Below are 20,614 nucleotides of genomic sequence, written 5' to 3'. Positions count from 1 at the left end.
AGCGTCAGCAGGGGGGACGTCTCAATTCGTGAGAGAAAACGGTTTTAAATTAGCATATTTACGGCGAGGTGATACAGAATGTGAAACAGTCGAATTAGGGTGATGCATCCTAGAAACAGCATTTCCATTCCAGTGTGGTGGTGATGAGCTCGGGTGATGAGGAAGACTTCTCTTTGGCGATTTGTCGCTGGCACCAGTCTTTTGGCTCCTCTGTGGCAAGGAGAACGAAGCTGGAAGCAGCAAAGGCCAAGGTAGTCGCGCGGTCAGAAGCAGAAGAACCATTCCCGCTGCTGACGCTGGGTGGCGGTGTTGACCATGAACCGGCAGCTTCCTCTGCCCGCCCCGCCTCGGCAGCACCGGCGCACAAAAACAGCCGACAGAGCTGCTCGGGAACGGCAGAGGGGAACGCAGCCGGGCTGATCGGGGGCTTGAAGAAGCCTTTCGCCCTATATTCCTGACAAACACGGCTCAGCTTGGGACGCTTCTTGCAAATGCCGACAAGCCGGGAGGACGCTGTCCGGCTTTTGGGGAGAGCAATGGAGTGGAACGGGAGACGGAGCAGAAGCAGCCTCAGGCAAGTGAGCTTGTTCCTTCTGTGCGTTTGCGTGTGGCAGAGCGGGGCCGAAAGCCTCCGCTATTCTCTGGCGGAGGAGATGGAGAGGGACTCCTTTGTGGGCAATATTGCCCAGGACCTGGGGCTTGCTCCGAGCCAGCTGGCAGCTCGCAAGGCGCGCGTTGTGTCCGAGGGGAACCAGCAGCTTTTCCGCCTTAACCCGAGCACCGGAGTACTGACGGCCAAGGAGACTCTGGACCGAGAGGCGATCTGTCCTCAGAGTGAGACCTGCACGCTCTTCTTTTCACTCTTTCTTGACAATCCATTGCAGCTGATCCGAGGGGAGGTGGAGGTTCTTGACGTGAACGACAATTCCCCAGTGTTCCCAGAAAAGGAGATGATTCTAGAGATTCCGGAAACGACGCCTCCCGGGTCTCGTTTCCCTTTAGAAAGTGCCCGGGACAAGGACGTGGGTAGCAACGGCTTGCAGAACTACAGCCTCGAGTCCAATTCGCATTTCTCCCTCGCTTTCGGAAAAAGGAAAGGTGGCACAAAATACCCAGAGCTTATCCTGGAGCAGCAGCTCGACAGAGAACAGCAGCGAGACATGAATTTCCTCTTGACTGCATCCGACGGGGGCTCACCACCCAAGTCAGGCATGGCTCAGATCCGGATCGTGGTACTGGATGCCAATGACAACCCCCCGATGTTCAGTAGAGAGGTCTACGAGGTGCATATGGCTGAGAACAGCCCCCCGGGGCAGCTGGTGATCAGAGTCGCGGCTATGGATCCTGATGAAGGGTCTAACGGAAAAGTGCAGTACGCCTTCAGCCAGGCATCGGACGGGTCTCAGGAGCTCTTCGAGCTGAACCCTGAGACGGGAGAAATTCGCGTGGCTGGAAAACTGGACTTCGAGGAAATTAAAAACCACGAGATGATGGTGAAAGCCACGGACGGTGGAGGTCTCTCTACGCATTGCAAAGTCCAGGTGGAGGTGATGGACATGAACGACAACGCCCCAGAGATAGCTCTGACCTCTCACACCGCCTGCATGCCCGAGGATGCTCCGCCACGCACCGTTGTGGCTCTCTTCAGCATACGGGACCGGGATTCTGGAGAAAACGGCAGAACAGAGTGCACCATCGATGGAGACTTGCCCTTCACTCTCACCCCCACCTTCGGCAATTTCTACGAGCTGAGAACCAACGCGGCGCTGGACAGGGAGACGACGGCAGAGTATAACATCAGCATCCGAGCGACGGACTGGGGCCCGCGGCGCCTGAGCTCTCGGGAGAGTCTGTGGGTGCAGGTGTCGGACGTGAACGACAACGCCCCCGCCTTCAGCCAGGAGCTGTACAGCATGTGGGTGACGGAGAACAACAGCCCCATGGTGCGCATCGGCAGCGTGCAGGCCAGGGACGCGGACGCGGGCAGCAACGCCCGCGTGCAGTACGCGCTGGTGCGTGAGGAGGGCCAGGAGCAGGCGGCGGTGTCGGTGAGCTCGGAGAGCGGCGACGTGTACGTGGTGCGCTCGCTGGACTACGAGCGGGTGCGCGCCTTGGAGGTGTGGGTGAGCGCGGCCGACGGCGGGTCGCCGGCGCTGAGCGCGCGGGCGCTGGTGCGCGTGCTGGTGCGCGACGAGAACGACAACGCGCCGGTGGTGCTGCACCCTGGTGCCGAGAGCGGCGCGGGCGCGGGCGAGCTGGTGCCGCGCTGGGCGCCGGCAGGCTACCTGGTGGCCAAGGTGGTGGCGGTGGACGCGGACGCGGGGCAGAACGCCTGGCTGTCCTACGAGCTGGCCAAGGCCACGGAGCCGGGGCTCTTCCGCCTCGGGCTGCACAGCGGCGAGCTGCGCACGGCGCGGGCCGTGGCCGAGCGCGACGCGCCCCGACACAGGCTCGTCGTGCTCGTGCGAGACCGCGGCCAGCCGCCGCGCTCGGCCAGCGCCACCCTCGCCATCGCCCTGCTCCACGACTTCTCCGACGCCCATGTGCGCCTCAGCCAGGACGCGCCGCCCGCCGAGCCCGACGACACGCTCACTCTCTACCTCATCGCCTGCCTGGCCTGCGTCTCCGCGCTCTGCCTGGCCACCGGCCTGGCCGCCCTGCTCATGAAGCTGCGGCGGGACAGGCAGAGACAGGCCGAGCCCTTGCCCACCTTCCCGACGGCTGTCGCCGAGAGCGACGCAGGTTCCCTTCCCCGCAGCCTCGTGTACGACGTGTGCTTGGCCACCGGCACCCTGAGCAGCGACTTTCACTTCCTCGGTCCTCTCTTGCCCTGCTTCCCTACCGGGATGTCCCCTGGCGGTGCCCCACAGCGGAGCTCGGTGTGCTCACAGGAGGTGTCCAACCCCGGGGAAGGAGTCAACTTTACTGCACAGGTAAGTTGACCAGAGTGGGCCAAAGTGAGGGGAAGTGGGCAGCAAAGGAGTGGGGGTTGAGGCCTGGGAGTCAGGATTGCAGCTCTTTTCAAGCTCGTGTTTAAAGAGCCACCGTGACGGAGGGGTGGATAGAGTGATTAGAGACAGCCAGTGCAGAGGGCTTTCCAGCAGTATCAGGGACACTTTGCATCGTTATATTAGCCCTGAGATCATATCTGATGTGGTGGTATCATTGTGTGAGCTTGTTAGTGAGTTGGTTAGAAACACTGTGTAGAGCTCTCTGGATTCAGAGCAGGCTTCATGGCTTTCATTTTCCTGGGATCTATGTAGCACATCACAAGACTCCAGAAGATTAATATATATGATGAAGGTCTAGTAACACTAGTTTGAAGTCTCCCCACAATCTATCCTGATATATTGACATTAAATGGCATTTTACTATTTCTCTGAAAGTTTATTTGGGGCTCTTATTATGTCAAATTACTCCCTTAGAATCATAACAGTTTTGCTCTAGTGTTCCTTGTGTTGTACACAAAAGAGGTTGGTTTCTGGATTTAAATTTTCCCTGTTCATGTCAGAGCCCCAGCACCTGCTCCAAACCATTCTTTGGCTCTGGGTAGAGAAGAGTGGTGCCACACATGCAGTGGTGGCAGACTTGCCATCTATGCTTCCTGCAGATGACTGCTTACCTTCCACAGCCAAATCACAGCCTTACCTCTGTGTTCTTTGCAGGCTTCCCTCTCCGAAGACACGAGTCCCAGACCAGCTGAAGTAGCCTGTGCTGCAAACAGGGGCGTGGAGCTAAATGCTGGTTCTGATCAAAGCCCTTGGCTCACACATCAGTAGGTGAGGAAAAAGGGAATCTGTCCTCACCAGCTAACATCCTCACAGGGAAAGAAAACAGAGAGACCAAACACCCCCCACCCCTACCCCCCCCCAAAAAAAAAAAAGGTCAGAGCCATAAATCTGTGAGAGAGCAAAACCTCCTCTTCCTCTTGAGCAGTACTGTACTTATGTAGATACTTTGCAGTTGTGACATGGATGGAGGAGGACTTTGTTGCATGCTGATTACACTGAGACTTGATGCATGATTGTAAGAGTACTACTGCTTCCTAACCTAAATTTTCCCTGCATTGCCTTTTCTGTGTATTTTGTCTTAAGTAGGGAGCTCTGAAGTAGTGTTTAATTTTCTGTGGTCTGGTCAAGATCAGGCAAACAGACATTCAGCAGAATTCAGTGGTTCTTGCAAAGGAATTGTTTAATAACAGACAGAAGCTGATTACACTAGAAATGGCTGACACTGGCATCTTTCTGTTTGAGCAGGAGCTTTGCAAGTTCTCCTGACTCTACAATGTGTGCTTTGAGCAATGTGTGCTTGTTTTTCATATTGCAAGGTTGAAAGAAACATTCGAGATTTTTCCCCCCTATGATTCTAGGCAATTAAAATAATAGTTTGTTGTTTCTTGTAACTAGGCTTTTACAAGTATTTAGGGCACTGAAGTGTACAGGATGTCAGGGGGCTTTCTGTTTTCCTTTCATTAACCAGTAATGACCTATAAAGTTCTGTGATATTTGCTCTTTCACATTTTCTAGAAGTCCAATACCTAAAGATACAAAACAATAAAGCCTGCTTGGAACTCCCTTGGCTGAGTGTGCTGTGTGGAAGCTCACTTTTCATAGTCATCACTGAGGAAATCACCACCCCAAGAGCAGGATTTTGGGAAGAAATCCAAGACTTTAGAGTGGTTTTTTATGGAGGGGAAATTAGAGTGATCTGAAAATCAGAGGAATGTGCTTGGAGCTTCTCAAAGCTGAGCTGTGGTTCTAGGCATGTTGTAACCAATACTTTTGTGAAGGCTTCCAGCCTGAGAGGTCATGAATTGGGTGAAATTACCTGAGAAGTCTGTGAGGAACTACTTGGCAGTCACTGCCACAGTTCATGGACCATCTTTCTTTGGAGCGGGACATTCTGGATGAGGATACAGCACCAGAGCACTCAGGAACACTCTCTCTGGAACAGTTCAATAATCTTTCCTCTAATTAGCATGAAGTCAGCACAATGAAAGGCTCCATGCCTTAGGATCCAGGGTACAGCATATGACAATGGTTCCTCCAGAAGACATTTTTATTTGGAAATGGCATCCGTTGAATTTCAAGTGAGCGTCTACACAGAGGAAAAGGAAACCATCCCAGCCAAGTGAAATTGAAGACTTACTGCCTCAGACAATGCTGTGTTTCAGCTCCTTTACGGACTTTTCAGCTCTTTTACAACTGCTTCTGAAATGTCTCAGGAGTGGTGCTATTTTCAGGTGATCCTGCTAATTTCTTGTCTCACTTACTCTCAGAATTGTAAGGAAACACCAGAAGTCACTTCAAAGGATTTTGTCTGAAGATAGATCTGAAATTAATTTGGAAAAGGGCATATGATTTTGCTCTGCTGGTTGTTTCTGAATTCAGAGGCTTCTTGATGGCAGTGGAAAGTTGTCTCAATATGATTCGCTGGGTTTGTGCTAGGGCATTTACATTCTCCTTTTTGCTCTTTCTCATTTAATCTGAAAAACTTTGGCCTTGTCTTAGCTGTTACTCTTCAGAAGGACTGTCAGCCCATGTCTCATAATGGATTGTTTGAATGCAGGCATGTGGCACAGAATATTGGGAAACACTCATGCTGTCTTGTGCTGCAGTTCCAAAGAGTAACATTGGAAACCAGGATCCTTTTTTGTGTGAAAGTGAAATAAAGGAAAGAACTGAAGACCTTGTGTGGAGACAGAGGTCTTTGTAGAGTTGTTGCTCCTGGGAAAGCTCTGTGAATGTTCCCAAAGGAGTGGGAGATTTTTTCTCCTGTTGTCCCTTGGCTGAGGTAAGGGTGTGCAGGTTCATTCCTTCAGGTTGGAGATGAGGCCTATATTGGACATCAGGACAATTGTTGGGAGCAGGGAATTGCTGGAAAGTCTCTGCAGGTCTTCTGAGCATTGACCTTCTGGCCATAAGAGGGATCTTGAATATTAAAAGGTCTCTGCAAAGCAGTGAGATGAAACAAGTGAGATTTGGAACTCTCCTGACAGTTCCAGCTGCTGAAGGGAAAAGTAAGGATGTTGTGGGAGAGTCCAATAAGGCACTCACAACAAATCACAAGTTTAAGACTGGATGCTTGTGTTTCCTAAACTCTTTCTCAGAGAGTAGGCTGGTTGTGACTGCATCCAGTCTTACCTGATGATTGCAGAGAACACTTCAGACCCCAGGTTATGCCACAGACTCAGTTTATTTCAACCTGAACTTGGCCCAACCTTCACATGAGGAAAAACCTCAGTCTGGTTTATAGTAGCATTGTGCAAGACACCCACTACTTCTTAATTTCAAGCAAGCACTGATTCAAGTGTAGGTCAGTTACAGTTTGCACCCCGGGGCCTCCTCTCTGCAGTCTCACACGCTGAGCAAAGTCACCTATGGTGAGTCAATCAAAACAAGCTTCTATTCAGCCTAAATTAAAGCGATCACAAAACTCGTACTGTTATTGCCCAGAAGTTCTGATAATATTTTAAAAGGAGTTGTATCCTCCACATTTAGTTTTCCAAGAGTTAGAGTGGTCTTGAACATTTCTCATCTTGAATGCATGTGCGTTTCCTGGACGTTGACACTGATTGGGCAGAAGCGAATTCAATCTGAATCAGTTCTCACTGCCAGTGATGAGTGCCTGGCACTGGGGTTTTTCTCTGTTCGCCATTCACAGACCCTGGTTCACAGTAGGAGATTCTGGTTAGGACCCTTAATAAACCTTATCAATTCCTATTTCCTCGTTACACATCTTGTAATCACTTCATACTTTGCAATATTCTGATAATTAAAGATTAATTAGTTTTTCCCTTACCCATTACTAAATTTCTGTTTGAACCTCTCAGAGTTAACACTTCAATAGTTCCTTTAATCCCCCATCCATCAGTGTCGTTAGAGCCCTACTTATTGCTATTGTCCAAGTTAACTCCTTCTATTTAGCGTTTGTGTATCTGATGTTTTAATTAATGACCTCCTCTAGTTGCCTTTCCCATAAAATAACTGGCAGCGTGTCCTTACACAGGTACAGAGTTCAGGTGTGATATCTGAGAACAGGAACTTTGAAAGGATCTCTAAGACGAGATGGGAACATTGATAACTGTGCATAGCTCCGGACAAGTTTCACAAACGTGTTACACAGTGACAAAGCTTATACTGGGTGCCAGGGTCACCAGGAGACACACCTATTCATTCATAACAGAAAAGCGTTTACATTGGGCATCTGTTGTCCAATGCAGAACAACATACGTGGAAAAAAAAAATAATTAGGGTGATGTATGCAAGAAACAGCACTGCCGTTCTCTTGTGGTGATGAGCTCGAGTGATGTGGAACATTTTGGTATTGCCCTGGCGCCAGTTTTTGACTCCGCTTTGGCAAGAAGAACGCAGCAAGAAGCAGCAAAGCCCAAGGTAGCAGCGACAGCTAGATGCAGAGGAACCATTCCCACTGCCGACGCTGGGTGGCGATGTTGACCGCGGATCGGTAGCCTCCTCTGCCCGCCCCGCCTCGGCAGCACCGGCACACAAAAGCAGCCGACAGAGCTAGTCGGCAGGGGTGGAGCGGCAGGCAGCCGGACTGCTTGTCGGCTCGTAGAAGACTTTCACCGCCATCCCTGGCAAACACTGCTCCGTCTGGGACGCTCCTTGCAAATGCCGGCAAGCCGGGAGGACGCTGTCTGGGTCTTGTGGAGAGGAATGGCGTGGAACGGGAGACGGAGCGGAGGCAGCCTCAGGCAAGTGAGCTTGTTCCTTCTGTGCGTTTGCGTGTGGCAAAGCGGGGCCGAAAGCCTCCGCTATTCTCTGGCGGAGGAGATGGAGAGGGACTCCTTTGTGGGCAATATTGCCCAGGACCTGGGGCTTGCTCCGAGCCAGCTGGCAGCTCGCAAGGCGCGCGTTGTGTCCGAGGGGAACCAGCAGCTTTTCCGCCTCAACCCGAGCACCGGAGTGCTGACGGCCAAGGAGTCTCTGGACCGAGAGGCGATCTGTCCTCAGAGCGAGACCTGTACGGTCGTCTTTACGGTCTTTTTAGACAACCCGTTGCAGCTGATCCGAGGGGAGGTGGAGATTCTTGACGTGAACGACAATTCCCCTGTTTTCCCACAGAGGGAGTTGGTTTTCGAGATCCCCGAAACCACATCTCCTGGGTCGCGTTTCCCTCTAGAAAGCGCCAAGGACATGGACGTGGGCAGTAACGGTTTGCAGAACTACAGCCTCGAGCCGAGTTCACAGTTCTCGCTTGCTCTCGGAACAGGGAAAAATGGAGTAAAATACGGAGAGCTTGTCTTAGCTCGACATCTCGATCGGGAAGAGAAACAAGAAATTACGTTACTCCTTACTGCTACAGATGGAGGCTCACCACCCAGGTCGGGAACAGCTCAGATAAGGATTGTGGTGCTGGATGTCAATGACAACATTCCAGTTTGTGATCGGGAGGTCTATGAGGTGCATCTGGCTGAGAACAGTCCCAAGGGGCAGCTGGTAGCAAGAGTTGTGGCCACAGATGCCGACGAAAGATCCAACGGCAAAGTGCGGTATGCCTTCACCGAGGCGCTGGAGAGATCTCAGCTGCTCTTCGATCTAAACCCTGACACGGGGGAAATTCGGGTGGAGGGAAACCTGGACTTCGAGGAAATTAAAAACCACGAGATGGTAGTGAAAGCCACTGATGGCGGGGGCTTGTTTGCCCATTGCAAAGTGCTTGTGGAAGTCGTAGACGTGAACGACAATGCCCCAGAGATACAGCTGACCTCACACACTGCCTCCATTCCCGAGGACGCTCCGCCACGCACACTGGTGGCGCTGTTCAGCGTGCGGGACAGAGACGCCGGCGACAACGGCAGGACAGAGTGCACCATCGATGGGGACTTGCCCTTCACGCTTACCCCCACCTTCGGCAATTTCTACGAGCTGAGAACCAACGCGGCGCTGGACAGAGAGACGACGGCAGAGTATAACATCAGCATCCGAGCGACGGACTGGGGCCCGCGGCGCCTGAGCTCTCGGCAAAGCCTGTGGGTGCAGGTGACGGACGTGAACGACAACGCCCCCGCCTTCAGCCAGGAGCTGTACAGCATGTGGGTGACGGAGAACAACAGCCCCATGGTGCGCATCGGCAGCGTGCAGGCCAGCGACGCGGACGCGGGCAGCAACGCCCGCGTGCAGTACGCGCTGGTGCGTGAGGAGGGCCAGGAGCAGGCGGCGGTGTCGGTGAGCTCGGAGAGCGGCGACGTGTACGTGGTGCGCTCGCTGGACTACGAGCGGGTGCGCGCCTTGGAGGTGTGGGTGAGCGCGGCCGACGGCGGGTCGCCGGCGCTGAGCGCGCGGGCGCTGGTGCGCGTGCTGGTGCGCGACGAGAACGACAACGCGCCGGTGGTGCTGCACCCTGGTGCCGAGAGCGGCGCGGGCGCGGGCGAGCTGGTGCCGCGCTGGGCGCCGGCAGGCTACCTGGTGGCCAAGGTGGTGGCGGTGGACGCGGACGCGGGGCAGAACGCCTGGCTGTCCTACGAGCTGGCCAAGGCCACGGAGCCGGGGCTCTTCCGCCTCGGGCTGCACAGCGGCGAGCTGCGCACGGCGCGGGCCGTGGCCGAGCGCGACGCGCCCCGACACAGGCTCGTCGTGCTCGTGCGAGACCGCGGCCAGCCGCCGCGCTCGGCCAGCGCCACCCTCGCCATCGCCCTGCTCCACGACTTCTCCGACGTCCATGTGCGCCTCAGCCAGGACGCGCCGCCCGCCGAGCCCGACGACACGCTCACTCTCTACCTCATCGCCTGCCTGGCCTGCGTCTCCGCGCTCTGCCTGGCCACCGGCCTGGCCGCCCTGCTCATGAAGCTGCGGCGGGACAGGCAGAGACAGGCAGAGCCCTTGCCCACCTTCCCGACAGCTGTTGCCGAGAGCGACGCAGGCTCCCTTCCCCGCAGCCTTGTGTACGACGTGTGCTTGGCCACCGGCACCCTGAGCAGCGACTTTCACTTCCTCGGTCCGCTCCTGCCCTGCTTTCCTGCCGGGATGCCTCCCGGCGCTGCCCCACATCGGAGCTCGGTGTGCTCGCAAGAGGCGTCCAACCTCGGGGAAGGAGTCGACTGCACTGCACAGGTGAGAGACTGGAGCGGGCCAATGCGGGGAGGGAGAAGGATGTAAGCTGCGTGGGGAAAGTATTTTGCCCCCCTTGACAGAAGGATTATGGATGATGAGGCAGTTGGAGAGGTGACGAATTGGCGCAGAGAGATCCAGTGGGGCAGGAGGAGGGGGGACCAGAGAGAGTGTCAGAGTCTGGCGGGTGCCTATTAGTAGGGTCTCACTTAGCTCAGCTGCTATTTACTTTTTGAGTGCAGCATCATTAAATAGCATTTCCTGTTTAAGAGAAATGTGACTTATATTGGGTGCTTCCCATCTTGAATTCCACCCCGTGATTCAGGTAAAGCTTGATGCAGTGCTTTTGTGGTGTCTGCGGTGGATGGTGGTTCCTGGCCTTAGATCTTCCCTGTTCAGGTCAGAGACCCAGTGTGTGGTGCAACCTCCTCTTTGCCTCTGAGTAAATAAGGGTAGTGTCACACAGGCAATGGTTCAGACATGCCCTCTAATCGTCTTATTGCCTGCTTACCTTCCACAGGCAGTGACAACCTCTTATCTCTCTTCTTTGCAGCCTCACGTCTCTGAATGCAGAGGTCTCCAGCCTGCCGAAGCAGCTTGTTCTGCAAACGGTGGGATGGAGTTAAATGTCAGTTCTGATCAAAACCTTTGGCTCACCCGTCAATAATTGAGGGAGAAGGACAACCTTCTCTGTCTTCACGGGCTAACACCCTCGCAGGGAAAAGAGAACAAAGAAACCAAACATCCACTAAAATGTACCAGGGAGGTACAAGTCTTATTTGCCAGAAAGCAAACCTCCTCTTCTGTTGAGCAGTGTTTTGTTCATGTAGTTATTTGTAATTGTCACATGGATGGAGGATGAGGACTGTGTTCCATGTTGATTGCACTGAGACTTGATGCATGATTATTATAGTGCTACTGCTTCCTAACCCACATTTTCCCTCTATTACTTTATCTGTGCATTTTGTCCCAAGCAGAAAGCTCTGTGGCAATGCTCTGCAGTCTGCTCAGTTCCAGGCAAAAAGGTATTCAGCAGAATCAGTGGAATTCTTTTATGACAAAGGAATTCTTTAATAACAGCCAGAAGCTGATGGCATTAGAAAAGGCTGACATTGGCACACCGCTTCTATTTGAGCAGGAGCTTACAAGTTCTCCTTACTCTAGGGCATGGGCTTTGAGCAGTATGTGCTTTCTTTTTCATATCATAAAATAGAAATGAGCATTTCAGGGCTAATTTTTTTTTTCTTCTATGATTGCAGGCAATTAAAAGCATTGTTTGCTTTGCATTAAATAGCCTTTAAGAATTATTTTAGGGCACCATAGAGTACAGGGCATCAAGAAGCTGTCTGCTTTCCTTTCATGAACTGGTAATTATAAATTCATGTGATATTTTCTCTGTCTCACATATTCTGAAAGTGAAATGCCTAACAATATAAAAAAATAAAACCTACTTGGAACTCCCTTGTCTGAGGGTGCTGTGAGAAAGATCTTTTGTCACAGTCTTCACTGAGGAAATCACCACCCCAGGAGCAGTATTCTGGGAACAATCCAAGTGTTTGCAGTGGAGTTTATGGAGGCAAAATCAAAGTGACCTGAAAATATGCCTTTCTCAGAAGCTAGAGGAATGTGCTTGGAGCTTCTCAAAGCCAGGCTGTGGTGCTAGAGATGTTGCACCCAGCCACTTCACAACAGCTCCCAGCCTAAGAGGTCTTGAATTAGGTGAAACCATCTAAGAATTCATCTGGGGAAATACATGGAGGTTGCTGCCACAATTCATGGATCAGCTTAATATGGAGGCTGGACACATGGATGTGGTTGTGACACCAGACATCCCAGGGACACTCTGTGGACCAGGTCAATAGTCTTTCCTCTCACTAGTATGGCATCCTCACAGCCAGTGGCTTTGTGCCTTAGGAGAGGAGGGAATCCAGGCTGCAATACATGGCTATGGTTCTTCCAGAAGGAATTGGCATCTGGAAGCAGCACCACTGGTTACATTCAATTTTTAAGTCAGAAAAAGGTTGTCTCCAACCAAGCAAACGAAGCTAAAGGCTCATTTCCTCAGGTAATGGTATATTTCAGCACTTCTACAGCCATTTCTGAAATGCCTCAAGAGCGGGGTTAGTTCCAGATGCTCCAGCTAATTCCTTGTCTCATATGCTCTCAGACAGGACCCTGTTCTGTGATGGAATGACAAGGTCGTGCAAGCAAATCACAAATTCACTGAAAGGCATCCAGTCCTCATTGTGGCTCAGTAAAGCAAGGAGGGTTTGGCTATTGTGTTACAATGTGGCACTAGCTTGGGGCTCTTTCTTCTCTGAGTTCCGGATGTCTCTGGGGTGTGTGGGCTCAGTGTGTTTTGCTCTCTGGTCACACTGTCCATGCAGCTGTTGTGTTCTGTATAAGCTGCACAAAGGCTTCCCAGTGAAGCAAGGATTTGCTAACATCCAGCAAGCACAGCACAGCCAATTCCAGCTCAGCAGCCTCATCTTCTCTACATGGGAACAGCTAAAGGTGTGAGATCTTCTTTGTCTACTATGTGAGGGTTGAATGGACTTAGGACTGCCTTGGAAATATAGCAACACTGATGGTGTTGGGATGGAACAGAACAGGATGGGATGGAATGGAATAGAATAGGAATGGAATGGAGTGGAATGGAATGGAATAGAATGGAATAGAATAGAATAGAATAGAATAGAATAGAATAGAATAGAATAGAATAGAATAGAATAGAATAGAATAGAATAGAATAGGACTATTTCAGCTGGAACAGGCTTGCAACAATCGTCTAGGCCATCTGCCTGGCCACTTCACAGGTGACCACAAATTAAAGCACACTTTTGAAGACATTGTAATGGGGTGACGGAGATAGGAACCAATACGGCTGACCAATGTGATCGAGTATTGTTACTTTATTGTTCCAGTGGTGCAGGCCTATGGTGCAGGCCTGAGGTGCAGGCCTGTGGTGCAGGCCTGAGGTGCAGGCCTATGGAGCAGGCCTGTAGTGCAAGTATAGCACGGTAAAGTGTAGAAGAAACAGGAGACAGGAAAGGCAGAAGAAGTGCGTAGCAAGGCAACTGCTACAACTTATATAGACTCGGAGGGCCTCGTTGGCATAGCTCCATTGGTTCCCTATGAGTGACCACACATTGCACTATTACAGATTATAGGTCCAACTACTAATGACACAACGAGGTTGTTGATGCAGGTGCATGTCCTGTTGTCCCAAGATAACTGTCCATGTTTATAGCTACCAGTGTCTTGTTTTAGTTACATGCTGCAGGCACAGCACTGTTTTGCTACACTGCTAGCTGATTCTGCATTTATGGCCTACCAGCATGTCAGGCTCTAGGCCTGCACTGCCAGATTGCTCACACTGCTCGTCGCTGGCATTGCCACAACATTGCACAAATGCCTCTTAAAGACTGGCCAGCTTTGGGTAGCAACCATCTGTGTAGGAAGCCTGTTCCAGTGTTGGACCAAGTTCTCTATGAATAGATGCTTCCTAATTTCAAGGCTGAACATCCTCTGGTGCAGCTTTGAACCATTCCCTTGCATGCCATCAATGGAGATGTGGAAGAGGAGTTGAGCACCAGTACTTTCCCATCCTTCTTAAATGGTGGGGCCCAGAATGGCACACAGGACTCATCAATCAGAATACAGTGGCTAAACATCTCTATTGACTGGCTGGTCCACTGTGTTTGATGTACTCCTGGATCTGGTTTGCCCCCCTGCCTGCCAGGGCTCACATCTGACACATCTTGGGCCTGCTGTCAACCAGCACCCACAGATGCCTTTCTGCAGGGCTGCTCTCCAGCCACTTCTCTCCCCATCTAGACTTGTGCATTACTCCATCCTGGGTGCAGAACCTGGCATTTGGGCTTGTTACATTTCATGCCATTGATGACCATCCAGTGCTTCAAGCTATGGAGATCCTTTTGCAAGGCATCTCTGCCTTGAAGAGCATCAACAGCATCTCCTGATTTGTTATCATAAGTGAAGCTGCTAATGGTGCATCCAAAAACCTGAGATATTTACTGAATGGAACTGGCCTTAGAACTTACCCCTGAGGACCACTACTGGTGACTGGTTGTCAAACAGATGTAGCCCTACTCACTAAGCACTCTGAGCCTTGACCTTCAGATAGTTTCTTACCCAGATCACGTCAAACCCATTCATCTGATAGTCGAAGGATCCAGAAGCATCCAGAAGGATGCTGTGAGGGACAGTATCAAAGCCTTATGAAAATGAAGAAAAAGTTCATCTACCACTTTCTTATCATCCTCTGTTCAGGTTATCTTATCATAGAAGGAGATCAAATTAGCTAAACAGGACTTTCCCTTGGTGAACCCATTTGGACTGTGCCAGATGAGGGCACAGTGCTTGAAATGCCTTTCAGTTGTACCCAGGATGATCTTCTCCATCATGGCTCCAGGAACTGAGGTCAGACTAACAGGACTGAATTTTCCCAGGTCCTCTCTCATGCCCTTCTTGTAAATTGGAAGAACATTGTCTTGGGTTCAGCTAGAAGAAGGTTGGTTTTAGTTTCCTTCTGAAGAAGCTGGGACCAACTGAAACAACCAATGGGTATTTGACACCATTCTGACATCATCTCTGCTCTATAAAGGAAGACCTGGCTGGGGCAGTTTCTCCTTTCTCTCATTTTCTATGACTGTGGCAGCATGAGTCCACTCAAGATGTCTCCTTCTGTTGTTCTATTAAACTCTATCTCAACCCACTGGGCTTTGGTTTCCCCCCACACTCCTGCTTCTCCTTCCCATCCCACTGAGGTGGAGGTGTGGAGGAAAGAGAGGAACAGCTATGTGAGCGGTGGCATGGAGGTGGCCTGCTGGCTGGGCCTGAAGAACAGCAACTGGGTAGATTCTAGTGAGTGGGGATCTCCCAAAACCTGTGGTAGATGACAGAGATGGGTCCTGCTATAGCCCCTGCTGGCACATTTAGTACTTTGGGATGAATCCCACTAGGCCTGATAGACTCGTAGACATTCAGCCCCTACAGCTGCTCCTGTACAATTTTGATGTCCACAAATGGAAAGTCACTGTTGTGAAACTTGTGGTCCTCTCGCTCAGAGGCCCACTGATCAAACTCATTAGATACCTGCTCTTTGCTATTGTACCCAGTAGCTTCTTCTTCTTAGCGTTTGAGTACCCTGGGGGGCGAATTTATGAGCTCACCTAGTTGTTCTCTTGACTTTGGTATCAAACACCTGCTGACTGTGAATCATTACACAGATGAAGGAGTTCAGGTTTGACTTCTAAGGACATGAAACTCTGCAGTGTTTTTGACTCCTCATCACAAAAGATCTGCGTGGCAGGGGCAGCAGGTGGAAGAGGAGAACACTCCTCTCAAATCAGGACAGAAAGGGGTTTAAAATATGCTTCTCCTGGGAGATGGTTAAAACAGCATGTGGGGAAAAAAATAAAAATTAGGGAGTGTATCTCAGAAACAACATTGTCATTGTGTTGTGGGGAAGACCTCTTTCGAGCTTTGTCTGTGACACTCTGCTTTGGTGCACGAAGAGATCACCTGGAATCAGTAAATCCCAAAGCAGCAGCGCCAACCAGAAGCACGGGAACCATTCCCGATGCCGACGCTGGGTGGCGGTGTTGACCACGGATCGGCGGATTCCTCTGCCCTCTCAGGCTCTGCAGCACCGGCACGCAAAAACAGCTGACAGAGCTGCTCGGGAAGAGCGGAGGGTCGAGCAGCCAGGCTGCTCAGGGCCTTGCAGACCTTCTCCGCCATCCCTGAAAAACACGTCTCCAACTGGGACGCTGCTTGCAAATGCCGGCAAGCCGGGAGGACGCTGTCCGGCTTTTGGGAAGAGGAATGGCGTGGAACGGGAGACGGAGAAGAGGCAGCCTCAGGCAAGTGAGCTTGTTCCTTCTGTGCGTTTGCGTGTGGCAAAGCGGGGCCGAAAGCCTCCGCTACTCTCTGGCGGAGGAGATGGAGAGGGACTCCTTTGTGGGCAATATTGCCCAGGACCTGGGGCTTGCCCCGAGCCAGCTGGCAGCTCGCAAGGCGCGCGTTGTGTCCGAGGGGAACCAGCAGCTTTTCCGCCTCAACCCGAGCACCGGAGTGCTGACGGCCAAGGAGTCTCTGGACAGAGAAGAGATCTGTCCTCAGAGTGAGACATGTACACTCCTCTTTAAGGTGTTAATTGACAACCCATTGCAGCTGATCCGAGGGGAGGTGGAGATTCTTGACGTGAATGACAATTCCCCAGTGTTCCCGGAGAAGGAAATTATTTTAGAGATTCCGGAAACGACATCTCCCGGATCCCGTTTCCCTTTAGAAAGTGCCCGGGACAAGGACGTGGGCAGCAACGGTTTGCAGAATTACAGCCTCGAGTCCAATTCTCATTTTTCCCTTGCTCTTAATACAATGAATGACGGAGTAAAATATGCAGAGCTCGTCTTAGATCGGCAGCTGGACCGCGAAGAGACGCCGAAACTGAATTTACTGCTCACTGCCACTGATGGGGGCTCGCCACCCAAGTCAGGCGCTGCTCAGATCCGGATCGTGGTACTGGATATCAATGACAATACCCCGATGTTTAGTCGGGAGATCTACGAGGTGCGTTTGGCCGAGAACAGCCCCGCAGGGCAGCTGGTGGTGAGAGTCGCGGCCACGGATCCTGATGAAGGGTCCAACGGTAAAGTGCAGTACGCCTTCACTAAGTCATCTGAAGGGTCCCGGGAGCTCTTTGATCTGAACCCTGACACGGGGGAGATTCGGGTGGCTGGCATCCTGGATTTCGAGGAAATGAAAAAACACGAGATGATGGTGAGAGCCACTGATGGCGGGGGTCTGTCTGTGCATTGCAAAGTCCAGGTGGAGGTGGTGGATGTGAACGACAACGCCCCAGAGATACAGCTGACCTCACACACTGCCTCGCTTCCCGAGGACGCTCCGCCACACACACTGGTGGCGCTGTTCAGCGTGCGGGACAGAGATGCCGGCGACAACGGCAGGATAGAGTGCACCATCGATGGGGACTTGCCCTTCACTCTCAGCCCCACCTTCGACAATTACTACGAGCTGAGAACCAACGCGGCGCTGGACAGGGAGACGATGGCAGATTATAACATCAGCATCCGAGCGACGGACTGGGGCCCGCGGCGCCTGAGCTCTCGGGAGAGTCTGTGGGTGCAGGTGACGGACGTGAACGACAACGCCCCCGCCTTCAGCCAGGAGCTGTACAGCATGTGGGTGACGGAGAACAACAGCCCCATGGTGCGCATCGGCAGCGTGCAGGCCAGCGACGCGGACGCGGGCAGCAACGCCCGCGTGCAGTACGCGCTGGTGCGTGAGGAGGGCCAGGAGCAGGCGGCGGTGTCGGTGAGCTCGGAGAGCGGCGACGTGTACGTGGTGCGCTCGCTGGACTACGAGCGGGTGCGCGCCTTGGAGGTGTGGGTGAGCGCGGCCGACGGCGGGTCGCCGGCGCTGAGCGCGCGGGCGCTGGTGCGCGTGCTGGTGCGCGACGAGAACGACAACGCGCCGGTGGTGCTGCACCCTGGTGCCGAGAGCGGCGCGGGCGCGGGCGAGCTGGTGCCGCGCTGGGCGCCGGCAGGCTACCTGGTGGCCAAGGTGGTGGCGGTGGACGCGGACGCGGGGCAGAACGCCTGGCTGTCCTACGAGCTGGCCAAGGCCACGGAGCCGGGGCTCTTCCGCCTCGGGCTGCACAGCGGCGAGCTGCGCACGGCGCGGGCCGTGGCCGAGCGCGACGCGCCCCGACACAGGCTCGTCGTGCTCGTGCGAGACCGCGGCCAGCCGCCGCGCTCGGCCAGCGCCACCCTCGCCATCGCCCTGCTCCACGACTTCTCCGACGCCCATGTGCGCCTCAGCCAGGACGCGCCGCCCGCCGAGCCCGACGACACGCTCACTCTCTACCTCATCGCCTGCCTGGCCTGCGTCTCCGCGCTCTGCCTGGCCACCGGCCTGGTCGCCCTGCTCATGAAGCTGCGGCGGGACAGGCAGAGACAGGCCGAGCCCTTGCCCACCTTCCCGACAGCTGTCGCCGAGAGCGACGCAGGTTCCCTTCCCCGCAGCCTTGTGTACGACGTGTGCTTGGCCACGGGCACCCTGAGCAGCGACTTTCACTTCCTCGGTCCGCTCTTGCCTTGCTTCCCTGCCGAGATGCCCCCTGGTGTGGCCCCACATCGGAGCTCGGTGTGCTCGCAAGAGGTGTCCAGAGTCGCGGAAGGAGTCGACTGTGCTGCACAGGTGAGGAACCGGAGCAGAGATGAGGGTGAGCCGGGACAGGGCAGCACTGGGGTAAGGCTTGAAGCCTGGGAGTTAGGGGCGTTGGTGTTTTGGGTATGATATTTAGAGGGCTACTGATATAGGAGGAGGTTAGAGAAAACCACTGTGATGACTTTCCATGAGAAGCATAATTGCTGACTGTGACCGTTTGAGGTCTGTGCAGGCAGCTCCATTCCATTAATATTCGCCTAAGATCAAGTTCTTTGTGTTACCATAAAATCGGTCAGCTGTACCATGAGATGATGGTGAAGCAGTGGATATGTCAGCCACCGCAGTACATCCTATCCATGCACTGAGTAGCAGGTGTATTGTTTATGAATAAATGTTGCGTTTTTTTTGTACTCTTACCATCTTAACTTATACCATCAGACATAACAAAGTTTGCAGCAGTCTTTTTATGATAGCTGCAGTGGAGGGTAGTTTCTTGCTTTAGATATTCTGTTTCAGGTGAGAGACAGTACCTGCTCCAATGTCCTCTTTGGCTCTAGGTAGAGAAGCGTAGTGTCACAGATGCAGTAGGGTTGGTTATGCCCCTAAGCTTCTTGTTAATGCCTGCTTACCTTCCATACCCAAATTACAACCCTTCTCTTCTTTGTAGGGTGGAGCTCCTCTCTCTGAAGACAGAGGTCCCAGACCTGCAGAAGTGGTGTGTGCTGCAAGCAGTAGGGTTGATCTAAACATCAGTTCTGATCAAAACCCTTGGCTCACTCACCAGTGAGGAGAAAAACAAGCTTGTCTGTCCTCATCAGCTTAGATTCTCACAGGGAAAAAGGAGGAAAGAGACAAAACATCCACCAATAAAGCATCCAAGAGATAGAAGTCTTCTCTGAGAGAGAGCAAAACTCCTCTCCATTTATGCAGTTCCGTATTCATATAGATATTTGTAACTGTGACAGGGATGGAGGATGTGGGCTGTGTTGCATGGTGATTACATTGATATTATGTGTACGATTGTGAGAGTGCTGGTGCTTCTGCACCTAAGTTTTCCCTACATTACCCTTTTTGATGTATTCAGTCCTAAGGAGAGGGCTTTGTAACAATGTCTTAATTACCTGCAGTCTGGTCAATCCCGGGCAAACAGATCTTCAACAGAACTCAGTGGTGTTTGCAATGGGATTTCTTAATAAGAGGCAGTAGCTGATTACACTAGAAACAGCTGACATTGTCACACTTCTCCTGTTTGAGCAGGTCCTCACACTTTCTCCTTACTCTAAAGAGTGGGCTTGAAACAATATATGCTTCAACTTCATACCATGAAGTTGAAATGTACATTCAAGGGTGTTTGTTTGGTTTTTTTTTTTTTTTGTTTGGTTGGGTTTTTTGAGGGTTGGTTGTTTGCTTGGGTTGGGTTTTGGTTTTTGGTGGTTTTGGGTTTTTTAGTATGATGGTGGAGAATTAAAAGCTTCCTCTGTGGTTTTGCAGTAAAATTGTGTGAAATATTTTCTATGATCTTAAGACACTGTAGACTATAGGGCATCAAGAGGCTTTCTGTTTTGCTTTCATTAACCGGTAATGCTATATAAAGTCCTGTGATATTTGCTGTCACTACACACCTTTAAGTGTCAAATGTCTGATGATAGAAAACAATAAAATCTACTTGGATCTCCCTCAACTGAGTGTGCTGTCTGGAATATAACTTGTCACAGTCATGGTTGAGAAAATTGCCTCCTCAAGAGCAGGATTTTGGGAAGAAATCCAAGCCTTTGGAGTGATTTTATTGAGGGAAAATCAGAGAGACCTGGAAATAGGCCACTCTCAGAAGCTGGAACAAAATGGACAGGTCCCAGCCAGAGAGATTGTGTATTAGAGCAACAATCTTTGTCTGTTTCAGAAACCCATGATCAGTGCTGTGCTTCATGGTCCAGCTCACTCTGGATGCTGGACACCCATAACTATGCACAGCTTGTTCAGCTAAACAGCCTAAAAACTTCATGTGCAGAAAGTGATCTGTATTTTGGTCTCATGACAGACTGGCAGCTCAATCCATCTCACAGTGGCGGAAGATTGCTTTGCTGATACTTGGAGTTGCTTCCCATAGAGTATTCCCAGATGGAGGGTGTCCACTGCCCCAGCATGGCAATTGCATGGCCAATGCTTTGTCTCTCTGCTTTCCTCTCCATGTCACCCACTCCATCATAATGAGCTCAGGTGGCACTGAATTCAATTTCCTGAAGCCCATCTGCCCAGCCTGCCAACACAGCACTGTGGCTTGGTGGGGACAGCAGTATTGCTCTTCCTCAGGCAATAATATGCTT

At 52.0% G+C, this 20,614-nt stretch overlaps 3 protein-coding genes across 3 annotated transcripts; all 3 read left to right on the top strand.

Moving 5' to 3' along the window:
* Positions 1-407: 407 nt before the first annotated feature.
* Positions 408-4,652, top strand: LOC137455080 (protocadherin beta-15-like). Its single transcript, XM_068165617.1, has 2 exons — positions 408-2,933; positions 3,666-4,652. Exons 1-2 carry the CDS (start codon positions 492-494, stop codon positions 3,777-3,779), a joined length of 2,556 nt encoding a protein of 851 aa, XP_068021718.1. The 5' UTR covers positions 408-491; the 3' UTR covers positions 3,780-4,652.
* A 2,892-nt stretch (positions 4,653-7,544) lies between these two features.
* On the top strand, positions 7,545-11,512 carry LOC137455082 (protocadherin beta-16-like). The gene is made up of 2 exons (XM_068165619.1): positions 7,545-10,076; positions 10,627-11,512. The coding sequence occupies exons 1-2, from the start codon at positions 7,635-7,637 to the stop codon at positions 10,738-10,740; spliced, it is 2,556 nt and encodes an 851-aa protein (XP_068021720.1). The 5' UTR covers positions 7,545-7,634; the 3' UTR covers positions 10,741-11,512.
* A 4,290-nt stretch (positions 11,513-15,802) lies between these two features.
* LOC137455081 (protocadherin beta-15-like) lies at positions 15,803-20,029 on the top strand. Its single transcript, XM_068165618.1, has 2 exons — positions 15,803-18,320; positions 18,958-20,029. Exons 1-2 carry the CDS (start codon positions 15,879-15,881, stop codon positions 19,075-19,077), a joined length of 2,562 nt encoding a protein of 853 aa, XP_068021719.1. The 5' UTR covers positions 15,803-15,878; the 3' UTR covers positions 19,078-20,029.
* The last annotated feature ends 585 nt before the right edge of the window (positions 20,030-20,614 follow it).

The sequence above is a fragment of the Melanerpes formicivorus genome, unplaced genomic scaffold, assembly GCF_026170545.1.
Source record: "Melanerpes formicivorus ecotype bairdi unplaced genomic scaffold, bMelFor1.0.p_v2 SCAF_91, whole genome shotgun sequence".
Taxonomy (NCBI): Eukaryota; Metazoa; Chordata; class Aves; order Piciformes; family Picidae; genus Melanerpes; species Melanerpes formicivorus.
Note: the sequence above shows the minus strand (reverse complement) of the source record. Positions and strands in the feature narration are given on the sequence as shown.

Coding starts and splice junctions, on each gene's coding strand:
- LOC137455080 (XM_068165617.1), top strand. CDS start 492: ATGCCGACAAGCCGGGAGGACGCTGTCCGGCTTTTGGGGAGAGCAATG. Junction 2,934..3,665: donor GAGTCAACTTTACTGCACAG/GTAAGTTGACCA, acceptor TGTTCTTTGCAG/GCTTCCCTCTCCGAAGACAC.
- LOC137455082 (XM_068165619.1), top strand. CDS start 7,635: ATGCCGGCAAGCCGGGAGGACGCTGTCTGGGTCTTGTGGAGAGGAATG. Junction 10,077..10,626: donor GAGTCGACTGCACTGCACAG/GTGAGAGACTGG, acceptor TCTTCTTTGCAG/CCTCACGTCTCTGAATGCAG.
- LOC137455081 (XM_068165618.1), top strand. CDS start 15,879: ATGCCGGCAAGCCGGGAGGACGCTGTCCGGCTTTTGGGAAGAGGAATG. Junction 18,321..18,957: donor GAGTCGACTGTGCTGCACAG/GTGAGGAACCGG, acceptor TCTTCTTTGTAG/GGTGGAGCTCCTCTCTCTGA.